This window comes from Tenrec ecaudatus, chromosome 2 (assembly GCF_050624435.1).
Source record: "Tenrec ecaudatus isolate mTenEca1 chromosome 2, mTenEca1.hap1, whole genome shotgun sequence".
NCBI lineage: Eukaryota > Metazoa > Chordata > Mammalia > Afrosoricida > Tenrecidae > Tenrec > Tenrec ecaudatus.
In genome coordinates, this window is record NC_134531.1 from 68853274 (window position 1) to 68876300 (window position 23027).

Here is a 23027-nt window from a genome sequence, read left to right on the forward strand (position 1 = left end):
ATCGGTGTTTCTATTGGAAAGACATTATATTAGGGGTTTAGAGACTGGATATTGTAGCCAAATAGTTGCATTTAAATCACAGGTCTGCCGTTTTTCAAGCAGAGCAATCTTGGGCAAGTGGCCTAATTTATCTGCTTTGGTTTACTTATCTTTAAAGCACTGGTTAATTCCTATATTGTAGAATTATAAGGATTCGATTAGTTTACTTATGCAGGCTCTTAGAACACTAACCTGGTACTGAAAAGTATTGTTCATTGAGTCAATTCCTTCTCATGGTGAATCCAGTGTGCAGAGTAGCACTGTGTCTCACCAGTGTCGTCGTCTAGTGCTGCTATAGCAGAAACACAAGTGGGTGGCTTTTACAAAACAGTTCTTTGCCCTCACAGTTCAGAAACCTGAAGTCCAAATCCAGGGTGACTGCTCTAAGAGAAGGCTCGTTGTTGGCGCCGAGCAAAGTCTTTGTCTACTTCAGATTCTGTCCTTGGTCCCCTGGTGATCTTCACATGGCCTGGCATCTATCTTACCTCAGCTGCTTCCTTAATTTACTGTTTTTATATTTCAAAAGACATTGACTTAAAACATTATAGCAAAGTATGGTGAAGAAATCAGATAGAATATCAGGTAGAATAGTGTCTGAGGTATGAAAGGCTTGCCTGAAAACACGCAGTCATCTAAGTGAAGTGACAGCTAAGTCTGCACGGAAGAAGCCCACCTACCTGTTTGATCCAAGGATTGCAAATAACAAAGTCCAAGACTAGTGGAAGGAGTGGTATTAGAGCTGAAATTCTGAGCACCAGGTTTGCGGAAGACTATGGATGACAGTGAAAGCCCCAAATCCATTTGCCAGGGTTCTCCACATGGATGACGTCTCCAGTGAATCCCCTCTGACCATTGACCAAGGATGTGCCTAGCCTTGCTGTCAGACAAAGTACATTGGAAAGCGGACTATTGCACATGTCGTTAGGCTAAGATTGACTTTATCATTTGTTCTCCCTTTTGACCCATTTTAAATTTTTCTAGTTTTTATTATTTTATGTTATCTTTTCCATTGAAGTTTTTCTGTTTTATTTTGTTACTGTTGTTGGTTTGTTTTTAATTGTTTTTTTGTTTGTTTTGTGGGGTGTTGGTATGTATATGAAACCCAGGAGAGGTGATCTGTAGAGACATTAACTGGGTTGGTGGTTTCTTGGTGTTATAGCAGAGAGGTTGTATTTAATAATAAACACAAGAAAGAAGAAACTTCTAAAATTTATTGTGATAATGATGACACAGCATTTTAAAATATGTTTAAATTATTTAATTGTATGATCTGTGAATTATATCAATTAAAAAAACCTATTTTAATACTGCCACCCAGAGGCTTCTCAGATGAGAGAACCAACAATCTACTTCTAAAATATCAGCCATTGGAAACCAACCTTGTGGTGTGGTACGTGTACACTGCTGTTCTGACTGACACATGTGAGGTCTCATAGGTTTGAGTTGACCCTATAGCAGCTGTTTCTTACATTTTTTTATTGGCAGTTTGTGGGTGGGAGTCAGAAGTGTTAGATGCTTGCTGTAAACAATTAATTGTCTAAGACATAGGTTCCCAAACTTATTTGGTCTACCATTTCCTCTTCAGAAACAAACAAAATCACTTAACCGGCACAAACGCCCCTGTTTTTGTCTCGGATGAAGTGTAAGTGTCTGCTTTTGCAGTACTCCTCCCCATCATTTCAGGACCGACCCCCCCCACACCCCACTCACCCCAGGAAGGGGGCGATGATATGTCCTGCTTTGGTAGATACTGATTTAAGCCTTGCATGATTTTTAAGCCCCTTTCAGTAATCATGTCAATGAAAAATAGTCAATAGTTTTTAGACCCTAACTCATTGTACATATAAACATGGAATTTGCTGTAGTGTTTTCATATATGTTGAGTGTTCCAGGATAAAACTACTATGGTATTGAAAGAGGATTGGACTTTGTTTTATTTAGAATCCTACCAAGAATTATTTACATCTTGGAAAATCATATCACCCGTAGTTATCACATTCATAGTGATTCACAGCATATGAGTGGAAACATCTGACTACTCAGTAAATGTTTGTTTGAGTTGAAGTGAAATTAAAAGGGGGAAAAAATTCTCTGAACCAGATTTGGGGGCAGAGGAATATACTTTCTTTAGAAGAATATATTTGCTTTCTTCCCTCTTCCTCAGGAACCCTGGTGACACTGTGGGTTAGGCTTTAGGCTCCTAATCTCAGGGTTGGCAGTTCAAACCCACTAGCTGCTCTGTGGGTGAACGATGAGGCTGACTGCTCCCCGAAAGTTTCACAGTCTCAGCAACCCTGTGGAGAGTCACTGTGAGTCGAAATTGAATCAGTGACAGTGAGTTTTCTGTCTTCTGATTGTACTTCATTCATCGCCTGCTCTGAGGCAGCACGTTTGTCACGCTCTGAATGAGAACTTCTGAGAGCAAGAACTGCATTTTACTTACATACGAATCTCCGGTTCCCCCTGCGCACATGGTAGATGCTTGACGTAAAGTTTATTCAACTGGATTAATTGCAGCAATAGTATGTACTCAACAAATCCATATGGAATCAGACTGCTAGACAAAGAGGACAAAAAGATCTGGTCTCCTGCCCCCGATAAACCTAACACAGACAAACCTGCAAATAATGGTGAAGCAGTATGGCAAGTTACAGAATGGAAATAGGTGGGAAGTGCAGATCTAGAATGAGAGAAACTTAATACTTGTGATCCAAGCATAATGTCTCAGAAAAGAAAGAGTATCCAGAGTGCCAAGTAAAACGCAGTATGTTGTCTGGGAATCAAGAATAAGTATAGCTCTGAAAACTGAGAAAGGGTATGTCAGGAGATCAGTAAAAGAGGGCATTTCAACCAGGATTCCCCCATTCCAAAACCCAAAAGTGTCATACTACTGGACCATTAAGCTGAGGTTGAATTATAGGAGATAAAGTTGTCCTTGGGTGTGATAGACAAGATCATGAACTTCGTACATGAAAAGAAGTTAACATTTTATCTTGAAAGTAATAGAAAACAATTGATGTTTAATAGTTAAAACTACCATCTTTAAATTGCCAGTTGCCTATAATCCTTTCACAGTCTATCTGTTCCTTAGGACAGAATTTGATGCATTCAAATTCAAAAACTACTGGAAAGTTGCAAAAAATATTGAACACGCATACTGATACTGTCAGACTAACAGCAGTTTAAAAAGAATTACAACTAAAATGCTTCTTAGAAGTGAAGATGAGCCAGACAGGGTGTGATGTAGCAACGATGAAAAATACAACTTTCCTCTAGTTCCTAAATGCTCCCCCCCCCCGCCCCATTCTCATTATCCAAATTCTACTTTGCAAATCTGGCTAGACCAGAGGATGGACACTGGTACAGACAGGAACTGGAAACACAGGGAATCCAGGGTGGATGATCCTTTCAGGACCAGTGGTGTGAGTGGCGATACTGGGAGGGTAGAGGGAGAGTGGGTTGGAAAGGGGGACCAGATTACAAGAATCTACACGTGACCTCCTTCCTGGGGGGATAGACAACAGAAAAGTGGGTGAAGGGAGACATCAGACAGGGCAAGATATGACAAAATAATAAATTATAAATTATCAAGGGTTCATGAAGGAGCGGGGAGCGGTGAAGGAGGGGGGAAATGAGGAGCTGATGTCAGGGGCTTAAGTGGAGAGCAAATGTTTTGAGAATGATGAGGGCAATGAATGTACAAATGTGCTTTACACAATTGATGTATGTATGGATTGTGATAAGAGTTGTATGAGCCCCTAATAAAATGATTAAAAAGAAAAGGGGGAAAAAAAGAAGTGAAGATGGATAAGACTGGCTTACATACTTTGGACACATTATGGGAGATCAGTCACTAGAATAAGCATCAAGTTTGGTAGAGTCACCACTTCTATGTGGCCTATCGAAATGCCCTTTTCTGGGGTCATATTGAAATCCATGGGGCAATCACACATGACTTGCATACTCTTTTTTAAATCATTTTATTGGGGATGTACAACCCTTTTCACAATCCATACATCCATCCATTGTGTCAAGCACATTTGTACATTTGTTGCCCTCATCCTTCTCAAAACATTTTCTTTCTACTTGAGCCCTTGGTATCAGCTCCTCACTTTCTTCCTCCTCTCCCCTCCCTCCCATACAAACCCTTGATAATTTATAAAAAGTTTTCTATTTGCATACTCTTAAGGAGGAAATTTATGCTTTAGAAGCAGCAGTCAGGAAATCACATAACATACTGTTTTGGGCAAATGTGCTTCAAAAGACCCCTCTTTAAAGTGTTATAAAGGAAAGATGTCAAGTTAAGGACTAAAGGACACCTGACCTAATTTCATCTACTTCATGTGCTTGCAAAAGCTGGACCATGATAAGAAAGACTGGAGGTGAAGAATCGATGTATTTAAATTATGGTTTTGTCAAAAGAGTATGGACTGCAGAGACCAAACAAGTCTATCTTCGAAGAAGTAGTTAGGCTAGAATCGCCCTCGAAAGTGAGGATGGTGAGACTTTGTCTCTCCTTTTCGCAGGAGGGGCCAGTCGCTTGAGAGGAGATCATGCTTGGTCAGACAGTGGGTCAGCAAACAAGAGGAAGCCACTTAATGAACTGGGTTGGCACAGTGGCTGCCCCAGTGGGCTGAAGCATGGCAGTGCTTGGGAGGGTGGCCTCGGCCCCGGTAGTACTGCGTTCTGTTGTACTTGGGATTGCTGTGAGTCAGAGCTGACTGAAGCACAGCAAGTTAAGCAACACAAGAAAATTACTGTGAGGTAGAAAATCAGTTTTGAATAGTAAACTACATTGTATATCTTAATTAAATTTAATATCAGGATTAATATTGGATTTTCTTATAAAATTTAAGTAATTATTACTTGAGATATTCTTTTTCCATGTTCTTAATAACTCATGAGAATTTTTCAAAAAAGGAAGAAATACTTAAAATTTTTCTCTGCTCTTGTTTCAAAACTCAACGTTTTAACAGTGACAAAAGAAAAATTTTAAGTACGTTTTCACTTTTTTGGGAAAAATTTTTATCTGAGTCATCAACATGGAAGAAGAATACCCAAGTAACTTGCTGACATTTAATAAGAAAATCCAATATTAATCTCTATGTTAAATTTAATTAAGACATGCACATAAACCAAGTTTACTATTCAAATAAATTATACTCTAGCTCATAGTAATTCTGTGCATGGTTAGTTTGAAGTGCTTCAGACATGATCAAATTAACCCTCCAGTCTCTCTGATTACCCTGGGATAAGATTCTTCCTAATTTTAATGGATATGGCTATTAAAAAGAAGTTCGAAGTGGTCTGAGATCTCTTAACAAGCAATTATCAATCCAGTGTTTTTGAGTCTACTATTCTATAACTTAAGGAAAGCATGGAGAAATAGTCTGTCTGCAATCGCCCTATCTCATCTCCATAGTCTGGTCAAATGAAATGTTTATAATCATTTAATACGGCTCTCCTAGGCATAGCCCTGAGCCCTGGTGCCATAGTTGGGTATGCGCTGGGCCGCTCTGAGGAGGGGCAGGCTTTCTACTTCCAAAATGATCTATAGTCTCATAGCATTGGCTACTTCCACCAAATGGCCTTCCTTTTCCTGATGGATCTGGGCAAGAAGGTGGGCAAAGATACTGATTGGATTATGATTCAGCTGTGAACGAGCTCTGGTGGTGTAATGGTTGGGCTCCCACAAGGTCAGCAGTTCAAAACTACCTTTTGCTCTCAGGGAGACAGATGGGAGTTTATACTCCTGTAAAGAGTTACAGTCTCAGAAATCCACCAGGTCACCATGAGTTGAGAGTCACTCAATGGCTGAGTTTGGTTTTCTGTTGCATGATTGTTAATGGGGCTAATTGTGATCGCCATCCCGGTGAGTATAGAAAAGGCCACCTCAGAAACAAGGGATTCACTGCCATCAGGAGAGAAGAGCTAGGAGTAGGGACACCGGGATTCCTGCACATTGAATGTTCTCAGTGTAGGAGACAACTTTGACACTCGATGGAGCAGCAACAGCAGAATCCAGAACCAGCGCATGAGACATTGCAGTGAATCTGAATGCCTTTGTTCAGGTTGCTTGTGGGGTGGGTGCCTCTGCGCATTCAATTGGGGGAGGTAGGTTTGCTGACCCACTCAGTCTGAGTGCCTACAGATTGGGGCTTATATCAGAATGAGTAGCATACCCTTTGGGTATTTACTCATATTCTCAAAAGAGCTTTGTAATGTTGTCCAAGCAGAGCAGAAGCCCAGCCAACTGGCCAAGGGCCAGAGAGAGGCCTGCCTATAGACATAACAGAGAAGAAACTGTCCTGACTGAACAACTGTATCTGAGCTTTTCTCACCTGCATTGTAACCTGGTAACTTTCCTAGTAAGCTCAGTAGCTGTGAGCGTCATCTGTGAGTTCTGTGTGGCCATTGCTATGAATTGTAGAACCCAGCCACAGAAGTAGAGTGGACAGTTGGTGTCAGAATAGGGCAAAAAAGGATGGAGGGTGTACACAGTCTTTGCTTTGCCTGTGGCAGTCAACCTGGAAAGCCAGAGGAGTTTAGGTGTGGCCTCCATCCCATTTTTACAATGCTCTTAATATTAAGCTGTCTGAAAAGTGAAAAGAATTCTATTTATTTGATATCAGAGTATAAAGAAGGAAGGATGGCTTTGGCTCAATATTCTTATGATGTGTTCATCTGCAGGATGGATAAGACACTAAAGGTGCCTTTTGGGCTTGACTGCTATTGGCCTCCTGGCTTAAGTTTCTGTTCACAAGAGCAGTTAGTGGGCTATCAGAATGTCACATCAACAGGTGAGGTAGGTTTTGTAAACTCTGACTCATAAAACAGGGTTCAGCTAGTATTGGGGAAAATTTAATTTTTTGGCTTACTACATTCACAAACATGAAAAGACCTCCAAGTGGTGAAAATAATGACGTTAAGGCAAAAAGTGGTTGTTGTTAGGTGCTATCAAGTCAGTTCCAACGCATAGTAACTTTTTGCACAACAGAGCAAAACAAGTTACGGTCCTGTGCCATCCTTACAATGGTTCCTGTGCTTGAGCCTATTGTTGCAGCCACTGTGTCAACCCATCTCCTTGTGGGCCTTCCTTTCTTTCACTGTACTAAGCATGATGTCCGTCACCAGGGACTGGTCTCCTGGCAACATGTTCACTTTATGTAAGATGAAGTCGTGCATTCTTGCCTCTAAAGAGCACTCTGGCCATATTTCTTCCAGTACAGATGGGTTTGACCTTTTAGCAGACCATAGTACTTTCAATATTCTTCTCCAGCATAACAATTAAAATACATCTATTCTTTTTCGTCTTCGTAATCCAGTGGCCAACTTTCACATGCATATGAGACCATTGAAAATACGATGGCTTGGGTCAGGCACACCTTAGTCCTCTAAGTAACATCCTTGCTCCTCAATACTCTATAAGAGGTCTTGTGCAGCAGTTTACCCAATACAGTTCTTTTGATCTCTGGACTGCTGCTTCCAAGTGCATTTGTGGATCCAAGCAAGACAAAATCATTGACAACATCAATTTTTTCTCCATTTATCATGATGTTATTTGGGGGTACAGTGGTTATGCATTGAGCTGCTAACTACAAGGTCAATCGCTGTTCCAAGGGAGAAAGCTGAGGCTTTCTACTCCTGTAAAGAGTTAGAGTCTGGGAAACCCAGTAGAGGCACCATGAGTCAGTTGTGAGGAAAATATCTTCTTTACACTGAGTTGTAATCTGTACTAAAGACTGCGATCCTTGCTCTTCCAGTCTTCCCCACTCTCAGCAAGAAACATGGTCATCTGTTTGTCACAAGTTGTTAATAAGTCTCCCTTCAATCCTAATGGGGAAGTTTACTTTGATGCCGCAAAAAGTATTGCTACAAAAACAGAAACTTTTAATAAAAATATCAAGATGAGAAGCAATGGTTTCTTGACATATCCTCCATCTAGAGCTACAGCTTGGTAAATCAAAATATATTGCTAATAAGGCTCCAATTTATACATGGATGGGTTTATTCCAAACAAAATGTGTTTCTACATATTTCTGCAGTGACTGGATGGCTGTACATCAGTTTTCTCACTTAAGTCTTGTGCCTTACTCTCACTGCTATTGAGTCAATGCTGATTCATAGGGACCCGCTCTGGCTTTCTGAGGCTATAACTTGTTTGTAGGAGTAGAAAGCCCAGTCTTTCTCCTGACGAGCTGATGGTGGTTTTGAACTGCCAACTATGAAATCCCTTCAAAACAGTGGGGTCTGCTCCAGAACCCAAAAAACCCAAACTCACTGCCATTGAATTGATACCAACTCATAGCGACCCTATAGGACAGAGTAGAACTGCCCCTGTGGGTTTCTGAGACTATAACTCTTTATGGGAGTAGAAAGCCTCATCTTTCTCCAAGGAGCAGCTAGTGATTTTGAACTGTTGCTCTTATGGTTAACAGCCCAACTCATAATCTACTCTGCCACCAGGGCTCTGAAAATAAAATAATGAGATATTATCTCACCCCAGCATTAATATCAAAAGTAAAAAACAAAAATCTTATACCTTGCTGGTGGGATTGTAAGATGCTGCAATCACTGTGGAAAACGGTAGAGCACTTCTTTCAAACTTTTAAAATAGAAATGCTATATACTCCAACCATCCCACTACTTGGCATACATCATATCGAAATAAGAGCCATGCCATGAATTGATACATGTTCATTGCAGTACTGCTCACAAAAGATGGAAACAGCCAAAATGTCCATCAATGGAAGAATGAATTTTAAAATGTTGGTACAAACATATGATGAAATAATGTGTGGGAAGGTTAGGGATTGTGCCAACTAGAAACTCCTGGTTAAGGGTAGGGGTGGAGCTCAATCTATCAATTGCATCACAGCCTGATGATGCCTCCTTGATGTCATAAAGGTTTTTGTATAAAAGAGAGGAACCTAGGAGAGTTAAATCCACTTGGCCTTTTGCCTTCTACTGGAGCTGGATCTTGGGCCTGGTTCCTTAATCTTGTGCCATGTTGCCTGTTGATCCCAGGAGCCATCAGTGGGCTCATAATGGTGGATTCATTCGGCTGTCTTCAGACCTCTACATCCACCAGCTTGTGCCCCCTGCTATTTCGGCTTCATGACTCTGCTTCCTGATCCTCAGCTTCCTTATGTCAGGAACAGCCTGACTTAACAGGACTGAGTTTACCTATTTCTTCAACTATGCACGCCATTCCTTGATTTAAACCTCTTTATACTGCACGTAGAAGCGCCACTGGTTTTGTTTCTCTGGAGAACCCAACCAAAACACATTGTACAATAAAAGAGTAATTAAAGAATAACAATGAAAAAAAGATGATGGACCTGTGAAACACCTCAAAATAATGAATGAACCTGGGCAACGTTATTATGCTCAGTGAAATTAGTCACAAAAGGACCAATATTGTGAGACTGCTATTATAAAAAGTCAAGAAAAAATTTCACATTAAAGGAAACTTAATGATTACCAGCATGTGGGAGAAGTGACAGGCTAAATGGTAGACAAATGTTCACTTGGGTAAATGGGAAATCATTATACAATAAGAGGGAAAGTAAGGGAAAATGATGGAGACGGGAAGATATTGAGGAAGTGGAGTTAAACAGGCAAATACTGTCAGGCACATAATTCTACAATAGTGGTGATCTACGAGTAAATGCTTGGATAGACAATGCAGACTGAAGAGGGGTGGGAGGGAGAATGGGAGTATTCCCAAGAACATAGAAGTTTTATGGAAGATATTAGCTGTAAATATATCCATAAAAATGTGGTGGTGTCTACAGGGGACAAAGTTGTGGCATCTTGGTGGTCATAACCAAACACCCTGAGGAATGAGGGCAGGCCCTCGGGGCTCAGGACCATAATCTTGGGGGGCATTAAGGTCAATGGTCATAGCCTAGTTGTCAAAGACTTACTCCTGCTTTGGTGATTAGCACTGGGTTCTTAAACGCTCTTGAGCAGTCATCTAAGGTGCAGATATTGGTCTGCATCTGGAGCAAAGGATTAATGAAAATCAAAGACCCATGGAAAAAGTCCAATGACTAATGGACCACACAAACAACAGCCTAAACAGCCTTGAAACCAGACGTAGATAGTGCTCAGCTACCATTACAACTGCTCCGAAGGGATTGCATCAGGTTCTGAACGAAGTAACAGAACCCAAAATCGGGATCAGGCATCATCAGAACAAAAAATCCTATCACTGTGAATGAGGAGGAGTGTGGAATGAAGACTCAAAGCCCATTGGTACGCAATTGGACATCCCCTTACGGAAGGGTCCCAGGGAGGAAGGAGACAGGCCAATCAGGGTGCAGTGTAGCAACGATGAAACGTACAGCTTAGTTCCTAAATGCTTCCACCCCATCCCCACTATCATCCCAATTCTGCGTTACAAATCTGGCTAGATCAGAGGGTGTACACTGGTACAGATAGGAACTAGAAACACCGGGAATCCAGGGCAGATGATCCCTTCAGGACCAGTGATAAGAATGGCAATACCAGGAGAATGGGTTGGAAAGGGGGAACCGATTACAAGGATCTACATATAACCTCCTCCTTGGGGGATGGACAACAGAAAAGTGGGTGAAGGGAGACGTTGGACAGTGTAAGATACAACAAAATAATTTATAAATTATCAAGGGTTCATGAGGGAGGGGGAATGGGGAGGAAGGAGTAAAAATGAGCTGATGCCAGAGGCTTAAGTGGAGAGCAGATGTTTTGAGAATGATGAAGGCAATGAATGTACAAATGTGCTTTACACAATTGATGTGTATATGGATTGTGGTAAAGTTGTATGAGCCCCTAATAAAATGATCACAGATCTAAACTCAAAATCTTAAGACACCAGGCCTCATGGTCAGTAGATACTGGTGGGAGCCCCCAAAACATGGCCCCTACTCACCTTTAGGTCTAGAACTCAACCCATCCCTGTGTTCAAATAATCAACTACCAGGGAGCCAAAGGACACTTAGGACAGAGTTAGAGGAAAAGGAGGAATGGAAACAGGAGTTATTGGGAGAAAGCAGGATGATTGACTGAGGGGATTGAAATGGTTAAGTTGAAGAACACTGTGTAAATACTTGAATGTAAACATGATGGTTTACTATGTAAACCATCAGCTAAATCACAATAAGAAAGATTAGGGGGGTAAAAAACTATCAATGAATCTGTGAAATTATATACTGCTTTCAAAGGTGCTTTATAAATCTACATGGAATATATGTCCTCAAACAATAATGCACATTTGCATGTTCTTGCTTAATAAAGGTTTCTGTAATTTTGTAGCCTTACTTTCTGATTTATCTTTGTGTAAGCATACACACAAACACAGCTCACTGCCATTGAGTCCATTCTGAATCACAGCAACCGAGCTGCCCCTGTGGGTTTCTGAGACTGTAACTCTTCTTTGAGACTCTGTAACTCCATGGGAGCAGACAGCAGCATCCTTTCTCTCTCTCTCTCTCTCCCCCCCCCCCCCCACCTAGAGGCTGGTGGGTTTGACCTGCTGATCTGGATGTTAGCAGCCCATGGTGTAATTCACTGTGCCATGTGGACTCCTTTTTCACTCTATCTTGATAGATATTAAAATAGAGATTGCCCTTTGGAGGGGTGGTAACTAGGAGTGGGTACAGGAGACACAATGATCATGAGCCAGGGATTGTTACATGGGTATGTTCACTTGGTAAAAATCTCTCCAGTTGTATACTTAAGATTTTGAATGCTTTTATATTTATCAGTGAGATGCTTTTGTATACATCAACGAAAAGGATTTAAAAACAAATCATAGCAGCGATGTGGAAGAATCCTATTGGGTTTTTAAAAATATTTTCATGAATATTTCATGATATATTAATTTAGGCAACAAACAAGACCATCCCATTATTACAGAATAAACTGTAGGTGCAAATGATATTTTTGTTTTAAATAGGAAGTTTGATTTGTTGGATTGACTAACAAGTCAAAAGAAGGTGGTGAACAAAGCCAGATTGCAGAATATTAACTAGAGAAGGAATGAGACAAGGAAAAATAGGTGTTAAAAAAATAAGCTACTACTACTAGGGAGGGACTTGTGCAAATATCAACTGTCACTATCATGTAGCAATAGGGCCATATGAAAAAGTCTTTGTTTTTTCATCAAAATCAATATGGTTTTTACAAATTCTTTATTCTTGAGACTTGTTATGTTTTTGTTTGAAAAACTTATTGACAATTTATATATGGATTGTGATGAGTTGTATGAGCCCCTAATAAAATGATTTTTAATGTTATTGGTATAATAGTTTCAATTGACTAGAGAGATGCAACTGATAGTAGCTTAAACGAATCTTTCTTGTCTCAGTCTTCACTAATTGATAATTTGCTCAGATAAATTTTGAGATGATTTGAGGTCAAATCATCTCTCACCAGGTTGTAGTCAGACTAGGTATATGAAAACACCGTGATAGAATTAAACACTATCTATTGGTAAAGTTACATTATTTTTCAGGTCTTTCCCTCCAGCCCCAAATCCACATACAGTTGTGGAGTGAAATTATTTTACAATGGAATTTATTTCACGTATTCGAAAGAAGTGTATAAAAGAATGCTTACCCCACCCCACCCCCAATCCATTCTGCCATTGTTGTGCTGAATACCGTTTGAGATGTGGGTTTTGATTGCAATGCATCATTGAGAGTCCGGACTAGATGTTATTTAGCTCTTTATATTTCGAGGTGAATATATTTTTATTGCTTCTCACTAATTGTCTGAAATCTGTAAGAGTTGTCGTCAGCCTATACCCTTTATTTCAATCATTCTTATTTCAGTTCGCTTACTTAGTAGGAAACAAACCCAGATCTCTTCAGGTGTTTGGAAGCAGTTAGATTAGCCCGAGTCTGCAAAGGTGTGTGGACAGAGCTAGTTGTGCTGGGCTGTGGGAAACTGCGTGGCACTAGGACCCAGGGGGCTCCCGTGAGCGGATCTTCGGGGCCAGATTGCAAATTCGCGGTGACTCAGTCTGGTCGGCTCCTTGCGCTCGGCGGCCGCGGCAGCAGCTGCAGACGTTGGCGGCCGAGCTGCTGGGAGCAGTTCCGCTGGGCTTCACGGTCCGAGGCTTCTTTCGGAGCACCTCCGGCAGGTTCGAGGCTTCTGGGGAAGAGTGGGGTCGTTCTCGTGGGGAGAAGAGGGTTGCTCGGCGCGGGAAGCCTTGGGGCCTGTGCACGGGGAGTAACATTTGCTCGGTCTCTTCCTGTGTCTGGCTTTATTTGCAGCAAACCAAGATGGAGTATGAGTGGAAACCTGATGAGCAAGGGCTTCAGCAAATCCTGCAGCTGCTGAAGGAGTCCCAGTCCCCAGACACCACCATCCAGAGAACCGTGCAACAAGTATCCTTTCCGAGGCCTCGCCGCCGCCCGCGCGGCTCACCCCGCGCGCCGGGCCAGCTCCTCGGCGGCCGGGAGGCTGCGCCGCCCCTCCCCCGCTCCCGTTCGCGGCCCCCCTCCCGCGCGGCCGCGGGGAGAGGCCCGGCCGCCGCCGCGGGGAGAGCCGTCGCGCACGCGGCCCTCGGGCCCGGGCCGGGGGCGCCGCTGCGTGGGGCTCGCGGCGCGCGGCCTCCGGCTTCCGGCCTGCGGGCGGCGAGGGCTCCGGGCCCGCGTTCGCGACATGTGCGCGGGCCGGGCCGCGCCGCCACGTCCCCGCCCGCCGCTGACCTGCCGAGGGTGGGGAGGGCGGAGCTGCGGGCTCCCGACGCCCCGAGCCCACACAATGCGCCCCGCCGGGTGGGGACTGGGCCGGGCGCTAGGGCGCTGGGAGCGGCGCGGCCGGGAATGGTGGAGCGCGCGCGCGGTGGGGAGCTCCCCCGCGCTGGGCCTGGGCTTTCGCCCCCGTCCCTGGTTCCAAAAGGCCGCCGCGACCTAGCGGTGCCAGAAAAGGGTCTCTGCTCAAGCCTCTTCCCGGGAATGCCCTGCTCACACCTGTTGCGAGCGCCCTGGCTCCCCGTGAGGATTGCTTTTTCACCCGTGGGCTCAAGCCTGCTCAGTTTTGCGTCTCCCTAGTTTGCTGGTGTGGCCGCCCCATTGCTGCGGTTGCCCAAGCAAAAAGTTAGGAACGGAGCCGCCGTTACGTGTTGTGCTTTCTGCGGCATCCTAAACGAGGCTTGGGGAGTCCTTCCTGCCTGTTGGACTCCGAAAGAAACCGGGCACTCGCCCCATCGTAAATGCCCCTTTGCCTTTGTTTTATGCTAATTTTTTAATCTACTTCTGCAGAAAAGTTTTCATTGTTAAGCACAGAGTTGCTCAATACAGTTTTAAGTAGGCTTTTATTGGTGTTAGTCGGGCTTGTTGGGAAGTTAAATGCCACAGAAGTGAGGCTACACTTACAGAGAAGCTCGGATAATAGAGGAACATAAGTAACGCATGGATGTAGCGAAAGCCCTTCCATGGAGGAGTGGAACCTTAGCTTCTTGGTTCGTACACCGCCCATTCAAAACTGGAAGGTGCTCTGGTTTGCTTTTGTAAGCCCTTCCCTTTTGGATGCACTGAGTGAGGAAAGCCTAAGGTTCGGGGGGGGGGGGGGGTGTGAGCTGTGACCGAAATCCTGTGGTTCGTGTTTTCATAGCCAGCAGTTCTAGGAATGAAAGAAAACATGTTGGAATTTTAATGGATTACAAGTATTACATGACAGTTTGTATCATTGGCATTTCTAAAATTAACCAACCTCAGAGCCATATTGTAATTTCTTCCTAAAATAAGCATATATGTGTACATACACAAATGTGTGTACTAGCTGTGCACGAATTCTTTTATGTCTCTATTAAGTAACCATTCTTATGCTGCTGTTCTTGGGTTTGGTCAAATTTACCACCCTGATCTCTGTGCTCTGAGGAGGGAAAGATGAACTTTATCTTACTAGTAAAGGGGAATATTTAATTCAAAATATGCAATGTTTTCTATTTTCCAAGTGCCTAACTGTCCATAGAGGGTCTCTGAGTCCAGTAGGTTCAACCACAGTTTAATGATGGCCTTGTTCTTTCAGGAAAGAATGTATTATTGGTTTTATATAGCCTTAGGTACCCTTTTAAAACAATAAAACCCTATTTTCACTTATTAGAATATACATAAAGTTTCAGATTGTGTAGGTTTCTGGAGGCTAGAGGTGTATACTCATCGCACAGGTAACAAATGGTTCATGTTCTAGTCCACAGGCACACTTGATCTTTTTCTGAATTGTATTAATTTTTCTTGTGAGAATATATACAATGAAACACACTAGTTTGACAGTTTCTGCCTGTTTAATTTAGTGATATCGATTATATTCTAACAATGGCATAACCATTCCCTCCTTTTCTGCTCTTTGCAGCTCCTGCCTGATCTATGAGTTTCTCCTAGTCGTTCTGATCGCATATGGATAGCTCTTAAAAAAACCATGATGCTCTAGGCAGAACTTCGTTATAGGAGTTAAAGGTCAACTTCTATTCTGGTTGTAAAGACTTCAGGGGATACTTCTGGTTTAAGGGTTAAAGATTATCTCGGCAATAGTTTGACCGTCTGTGTTTAAATAAAATCTAGAGTCTGTTTTGTACTTTCTCCCTTTTGATCATATTCTATAGAATCCTGTTCTGATCTCATGAAGCCATTAGCCACATATTTCATTTTCCAACTCCTATTGATGGTCGTTGTTGCAACTAGAACACTTTTGGAAAACCATCTTACTAGTATAATTATCTGTATGCTCATATTGTGAGGAAGTAAACTTTGTTAGGAAATGTTTATGCTTTAGTAACCTGTCAGCATGCTGTTAATCTTCACGAAAAAGCCATTCACTAAAACAAGAAATCACTTGTCTGCAATTTTCTGCTCAAAGAAAGTAGTGACAGCTTGGAATTTTACTGGAGAATGTATTTTCTGGCCAAATTACATTTTGACCTCTAAACATTGTGTGTATTCAAATGTGGGATCAGTAGCCAATATGTGTGCCTAGAGTGTTTATTATGGATTTGATCCGAAATTTAGGGCAATTGAGTAAAAGCATTTACGTCTGTGTTGTAAAGCACAGTTGACAAATACAGAAGGAGTTTGAGAATTTCGGTGTGAAGAGAGACTTAACGGCAGTATGCCACTGTGGGGGCCAACAGCTATGAACAACAAATAACTCACTGCCTTAGAGTCATTCCTGCTCATCATGGCTCTGTAGGGCAGAACAGAACTGCCCTTTTGGGTTTCCAAGGTAGTAATCTTTGTGGGAATGGAACCGTCATCGTTTTTCCCCATGCAGGGGGTACTGGTGGTGCGAACCACCAACCTTGTGGTTAGCAGCCCACTGCATAACCCACTAGGCCAGGTGTCCTCAAACTACCGCCCATGGGCCACATACAGCCCGCCGAGGACATTTATCCAGCCCGCCGGGTGTTTTTGCCCCGTTTGTTTTTTTACTTCAAAATAAGATATGTGCAATGTGCACAGGAATCTGTTCGTGGTTGTTTTTTTAACTATAGTCCTGCCCTCCATCAGTGAACTGGCCCCTGTTAAAAGGTTTGAGGACCCCTACCCTAGGCCATCAGAGCTCCTTCACAACAAGGAAGCATCTATAACTTTGTGTCACTGAAAGTGTTAGATCTTGGGGAGAAACAGTTGTAGTGTAAAACTATTGAAATGGACTAATCTTTCCTTTTTTTTACATTTTATTAGGGGCTCATAACAACTCTTATCACAATCCACACATATACATACATCAATTGTATAAAGCACATCGGTACATTCTTTGCCCTAATCACTCTCAAAGCATTTGCTCTCCACTTAAGCCTTCTGCATCAGGTCCTCTTTTTTTCCCTTCCCTCCCCGCTCCCTACTCCCTCATGAGCCCTTGATAATTTATACATTGTTATTTTGTCATATCTTGCCCTATCCGGAGTCTCCCTTCCCCCCCTTCTCTGCCGTCCCTCTCCCTGGGAGGAGGTCACATGTGGATCCCTGTAATCGGTTCCCCCTTTCCAACCCACTCACCCTCCACTCTCCCAGCATCGCCCCTCACACCCCTGGTCCTGAAGGTATCGGAAATGGACTAATCTTATAGTGCGATGGGATTGGATAAATGGACCTTTGCATGCAGGGCAGTTCTCTAGCATACTCTCGAGCTCAGGCCCTAATTTGAGGGGGGGTGGCATTCCCAGGTAAGCCTTGCACCGCCAACTTCATGTTCAACTATTCAAATCTACCAGCCACTCTGCAAGGGGGAACATTGGCCATTTACTGGCCCCCATAAAAGATCCACAGCCTCAGAAACCCTATAGAGAGTCATGAGTCATATTTGACTCCCAAGACAGTGGGTTTGAACAGTGCATCTAAAGAAAGTTAATATTTTTTATTCTTAAAAAGCCCGTTTGTAAAGTTAATTTCCCTAAAAGATCTTTGATGCCGAAAGACTTGTTTTCTTTAAAGTGCTTTTTCATTCTTGTCTATATTTTAAAGGTCAAATAATCATTGTTTTCAAAAAAAGTGCTATGTATGTAGAAGCTAGAACTTGATTACCATATATACTCATGTAGGCCAAGTTTTTCAGCAAGCACATTTTTAATGTAGCTTTTGTGGTAAAATTAGGTGCCGGGGCTGGTATCAGGTCAGCTTACATGAGAGTATATTCAGTGTGTTGTATTGACTATAGTTATGTATGGATATGTTTAATAAGCTAACCTTAACGATGGGGAGCTAAAAATCACAGATTTTTTATTTTAGTATAAAAATGCTTACTTGTTTCCATAGAATACACTGCAAAGTTTCCTTAATTACTGTTTGCTCTAGAAACTGGAACAACTCAATCAGTATCCAGATTTTAACAACTACCTGATTTTTGTTCTTACAAAATTAAAATCTGAAGGTAAGTAAGTTTATGTTGATAGAAATATTTTCCAGTTTTTAAGACTTTAGGAAACACCGTATTTTATGCAAGCAACAGGGCTGTGTAGTTTTAGCGATCACCCATCTCCCTTGAGGTATAGGAAAATACTGGTTGTTTGGAATTAATTCCTCTCAAAGGATTTTATTTTGTAAGAACCTCCTGCTTTTACAGTTGTGCGGTGGGCAAACTTAAAAGTAACAACTGGATGCTATTAAACATCTAAATGTTGTTAATTAGGTGTTTATAAAATAAATCCCCTTTGCAAATGAAAGGAATGCAGCAAAGTCTACTTTGGTGTTTTACTTAAGTCCTGTGACATGGTTGTCATAGATTGTTATCTTTCAAAGCATAAAATTTGTATGCTTAGTTTAGTAAAACAGTATGTGTTTATTGGAAAATATATTTAAAAGACAAAAAAGTTACTTTTCATCCTGTCTTCCAGGCATGATTGTTTATCTCTTGAACTGTATGCTCCCACCCTCTAGTATGTTTGTATACCCTTTTTTTTTCATTCTTCACCCAAAATGTATCATTATCTTCATTGACTTTTTTAATACCTTTTCCAAAAAACTTAAAGCTATCACTGAGGCACGTCTGCCCTCATGGAGCTTAAGTTGTAGTGTGGGACATTCTTCATGGTGTTGTTTGAATGTTCAGAAGTCCATCCTGGAACATGGTCAGACACATAGAAGCCCTCAGATATTACTGAGTGACTGGCTAGCCTCTAAATGAAAGTGCTGTACCCTATTCAAGGATAAGTGTTTCAGAAGCAATAGTGCAATTAGTACAAAACACTTAAGAGTTGAGAAATAAGTTTTAGACTCTGACACTAAGTCACTTAGCTTGTTTTTGTGTGTGTGGTTTTTTTTTTTTCATGTAACTTCTCTTGCTTCTTTCAGCTATAAAATGCCGGTGTTACACTACCAGACCATCTATAAGGTTCAGCTCCAAGACCTCTTGAGTCAATCTCTTGAGTCTTAATCTGTAGTAAAATCTCATATTTATTTAGATTTTTATAACTTTTTATAAATCTGTATACAGCCCAGTGATTGAATTTGAATTCGTTTCAAATAAATTTCTCCTTAATTTGGTGGGTTTAATTTTGTGATCGAGGGATGTGTAACATTTAAAATTTTCAATCCCAAGTTTTAAGAGACTAGAAGTTCCTTCTGTATATTTTTTACCTCAGCAATCAGTATTCCCAGTTGATGTGTTTATGATACATTGTGTTTTTCCCCATTTATAAACATATAATCAATGATACGGGCTATTTATTTTTTAAAGCTTTAAACGTATTTAGTGAATTAACTTAGTTTATCTAATTGTTATACTTGAAAATTTTTAAACTAACTTTTACCAACCATCTAGCCTCTACCCTGTTCCCACCCTAAACTGCAAACTTTAAGATTGTTACAGTATTAGACTCCCATCGGACTATGTTGAAATAGAAGAATACTTCGTAAGTGTTAAAAAATAACCTGTAATTCAAAAGATACTGGATGTAATTGTCTCTACAGAGATTAATTGCAAAACAGTAATTGTTAGAAAGGATTTTGAGCTTCTTTAAACCTCAAGAGTATCTCTTCCCGCCCCCCAATTCATGTAGGCAGTTTCTCAGAGGACTTTGTAAGAGCTGTGCCTGTGTCTGACACTCGATAGTTCTGCTCATGCTTCAGGTCTTCCTCCCCAGGAAAACACAGGTTTACTAAATCTAGTTTTCTGTTTTAACAAACAATAGTGTTTTGGCCATCCATATTAAAGGAGAAAAAAAATAGGCAACACCTTAAAAAAATAAAACCACCTATCTGATCACCTAATCATCGTTTCTCATGTCGATTTGTATGCAGCGGTGGTGGAGTAAAGCGTGGATCTGGAAGAGACTCCGCTGATCTCATTCTCTGAATTGACAGATGCGGGTATTGAAGCCCAGTGAAGCTTTATACTTTTAAAAAAGAAAATGATCAGTTGGTTTTTCTAAGTGGATTTTGGGCAAAGGGGGTACACCTTTTTTAATTTTAAGCAGTTTAACCTCGTGTTGTAAATTGCCCAAACGCTTCATCTTGTAACTTTTATTGTAAAAAACAATATAGAGTATGCCTTATAAAGAAATACACAAAGCCATTTAAGCTACTGTTATATGACTGAATTATTAAGAGCTAACAAGACAAAAGCTAATTGCTTGAGGAAGTTAAGTATCTGGCTCTTGCTTTATTTCATGCCAGTTTTCCATTTTAAAGAGGATTTTAAATGAGAAGCACATGTGTTTTTCATTCTGTGTTTCCCACTGGGAAAGGATTGTAAATGAAATTGGATAGAAGGCTCTAGATGGTGACATAAAATCTTAGGCTGCCTTGCCGGAATGGATTGATAGCCAGAGAAACGGTGCTGTGTTTTTGCCCTCTCTTCATCTCTGAATGTTCCAATGCTAATCAGACTTGGGAGTATACTGCTAGCCAGAACATCCTTGGGTTTTATTTCTTTATAAAGTATATAAACAATAGCACCAGGTGATTAGGTATGCAAGCAGTAGTAGCACCAGCTGTTGGTGAACGTCTGAGGAAGGAGATGCTGTAGGGTGGCTCTAAGTTTAGAAGTGGGGACCTGGCTCCTTTGGTTCCCCCATTTGATAGCCTTTTATTTAGCAAAGAAAGGCCTCAGTTTCTTCACTTTTGCAATGGGGATAATATCTGTCTCTTGAGCTTTTGGATATTATGCAGTAGTCAAGTCCTTGGAAGCACTTAGTTCACAGTAAGCATGTAGAAAGGCTTCTTGCTAACAGCAGAAGATTTTTTAGTTTTTTAGTTTATGAACAAATGGAATTAAAAAGTAATGAGATTTTCCCAAGAACTTTTCAAAACACTGCCCCCCTTGTATGATTGGTGGTGAGGTCAAGTGGTAAAGCTTCCATTACATTCTCAAAAAAAAAAGCAAGCCCTCAAACTCTCTGTTATTTAGCTGATTGTGACTTTTAGTTACCCAGTAGGACAGAATAGAACTGCCCCTGTGGGTTTCCGAGATTAAATTTTTGGAGAGCAAGAAACCTCGTTTTTCTCCTGTGTATCTGCCAGGGGATGAACCACTGACCTTGTGGTTTGCAGCCTAGTGAGTAACTCACCCTGCACCAGGCCTCCTTCCATTGGATTCTACTAGTAGTACAATCAATATCTTTTTTAGTACAATTTTTTTAAGTAAAAACTTTTAGTGGTCTTAGAAATTTAAAACTAATCTCACCATTTTATTAACTTAAAGGCATTTGGTGAAAAGCATGATATAAATTAAGAGCAAATATATAGATTACAGAAGGTGATCTGTGCACTTGATGTTTTTAATTGGATATTTTCTGATTTGTAATTTGGTGTTTTTATCAGGTTCCATTAATGCTTGAGTACAATCATCTTAATAAATAAAACTAACTTTTAAATGGAATCGGTAATTCTCATCCAGAGACTATGTGGCTCCCCTCTCCTAGGGACACTTGGCACTCAGGGAGACATTTTTGGTTATCGCCATGGAAGAGGTGCTAATGGCACCTAGAGGGTGCAGACAGCGATGCTGCAGAGCGCCCGAGATATAGGAGAGCCGCTTCCAACAAAGGACCATCTGGCCCCAGATGCCAGCCGTGCAAAGGTCCGGAAACCCTGGGTTAAATCACGGAGCTAATCTGTTGGTACTTTTGATACTTCTTCCTGATTTATACAAAATTTACAAGGAGTTGCAATCAGGTTTTTTGACAGAATTTTTTAAGCCACTGTTCTTGGTGTGTATTGAAATGAAAACTGCACCTCTGTCATTTTATTGCAGATGAACCCACAAGATCATTGAGTGGTCTTATCTTGAAGAATAATGTGAAAGCACACTTTCAGAATTTCCCAAATGGTGTAACAGACTTTATTAAAAGTGAATGTTTGAATAATATTGGTGATGCTTCTCCTCTGATTAGAGCCACTGTAGGTAAGTTCACCAGTTCAGCTTTCCTTTTTTGTAACTACTTGTTAATTCAGATGTGGCAGAATTCTTCCATAGGAACTTTTGTTCTGTTAGCCGTTTCACGTTGAATTTGTGGTGAAGCGTAAATTGTGTGTGTGTGTGTGTGTGTGTGTGTGTGTGTGCTACTTACGTGCTTTTGAAGTAATGTTAGAGTTGTGTCAGCTGCCATCAAGTCTGTCCCGATGCATGGTGACCTGTGTACAACAGAATGAAATGTTGCTTCTGCACCATTTTCACTGTTGCTGGTTTGCTCAAGTTCATTATAACCACTCTATTTTTAGTGTTTCTAACATTGGGGGGGGCTGTCTTCTAAAGTAGATCTTCAGGCCTTTCTTCCTAATCTATCTTAGGATAGGAACCTGTCCACCATGGATGACCCTGCTGGTATTTGAAATGCAGTGGCCTAGGTTCAACGTAGCAAGCCCACAGTTACCCAGGCTGGCCAGGTCTAAATCAAAGTTGGTCAGATAAAGCATCAAAAAGGGATGTGAACCTTAAAGAATTTTTGTAAATTTAGGATCAGAGTCTTCTTGAGTACTTTTCATAATGTGTGGCCATTTCACTTATTTTTATGTGAAAAGAAAAACTTAGTGAAGCAGTGTAAGTGTAGAACTCAAGCTTCTATTCTCCAGTAATTTTTAATAGCTGCTTTAGCTATATCTCACCCAGCATCAGTTTTTGAGTCTTTAGAGCATTCAATTTGTTTTCTATGAACAACTACCACTTTATGTGATGTTCATTGGTTAATTTTAATTCACTGCCAGCAAGTTGATTCTGACTTAGAGTGAGTTGGCCCTATAGAACTGCCCTTGTGAGTTTCCTAGACTCTATACTCATCAGAAGACCTTATCTTCTCCCTTGGGGTGGCTGGTGGTTTCAGAGTGCTAACCTTGGAGTGAGTAGGCCAACATGTAACCCACTACACCAGCAGAGCCCCTAAGCCCCTACATTAACTATAACTGGTGTGAACTGGTTTGGGGTAAACAGCTGACAGTAAGCCCACATTGACTGATAGAAGTAGAAATAACAAGTGTGCTGTGGCGTGGCGTACTACTGGCCAGAATTCAGGATACTGTTTTTTTTATAAAGAGCCTCGTTAAGAAGTGATTACGAACTTC

The 23027-nt window shown here is 41.3% G+C and overlaps 1 protein-coding gene across 2 annotated transcripts in view; it reads left to right on the top strand.

Annotated features, from left to right (window-relative positions):
• Positions 1 to 23027, top strand: part of TNPO1 (transportin 1) — a 105561-nt gene that overhangs the window by 36442 nt on the left and 46092 nt on the right. The window contains exons 1-4 of one of the 2 annotated variants that reach the window (XM_075541158.1): positions 13046 to 13168; positions 13302 to 13415; positions 17826 to 17901; positions 21724 to 21873. In XM_075541158.1, the coding sequence (XP_075397273.1) occupies positions 13311 to 13415; positions 17826 to 17901; positions 21724 to 21873 (331 nt within the window). In that variant the 5' untranslated portion in view covers positions 13046 to 13168; positions 13302 to 13310. Of the gene's footprint in view, positions 1 to 13045; positions 13169 to 13301; positions 13416 to 17825; positions 17902 to 21723; positions 21874 to 23027 lie in introns of those variants that run through there. The other variant, XM_075541157.1, reaches the window with a different exon arrangement.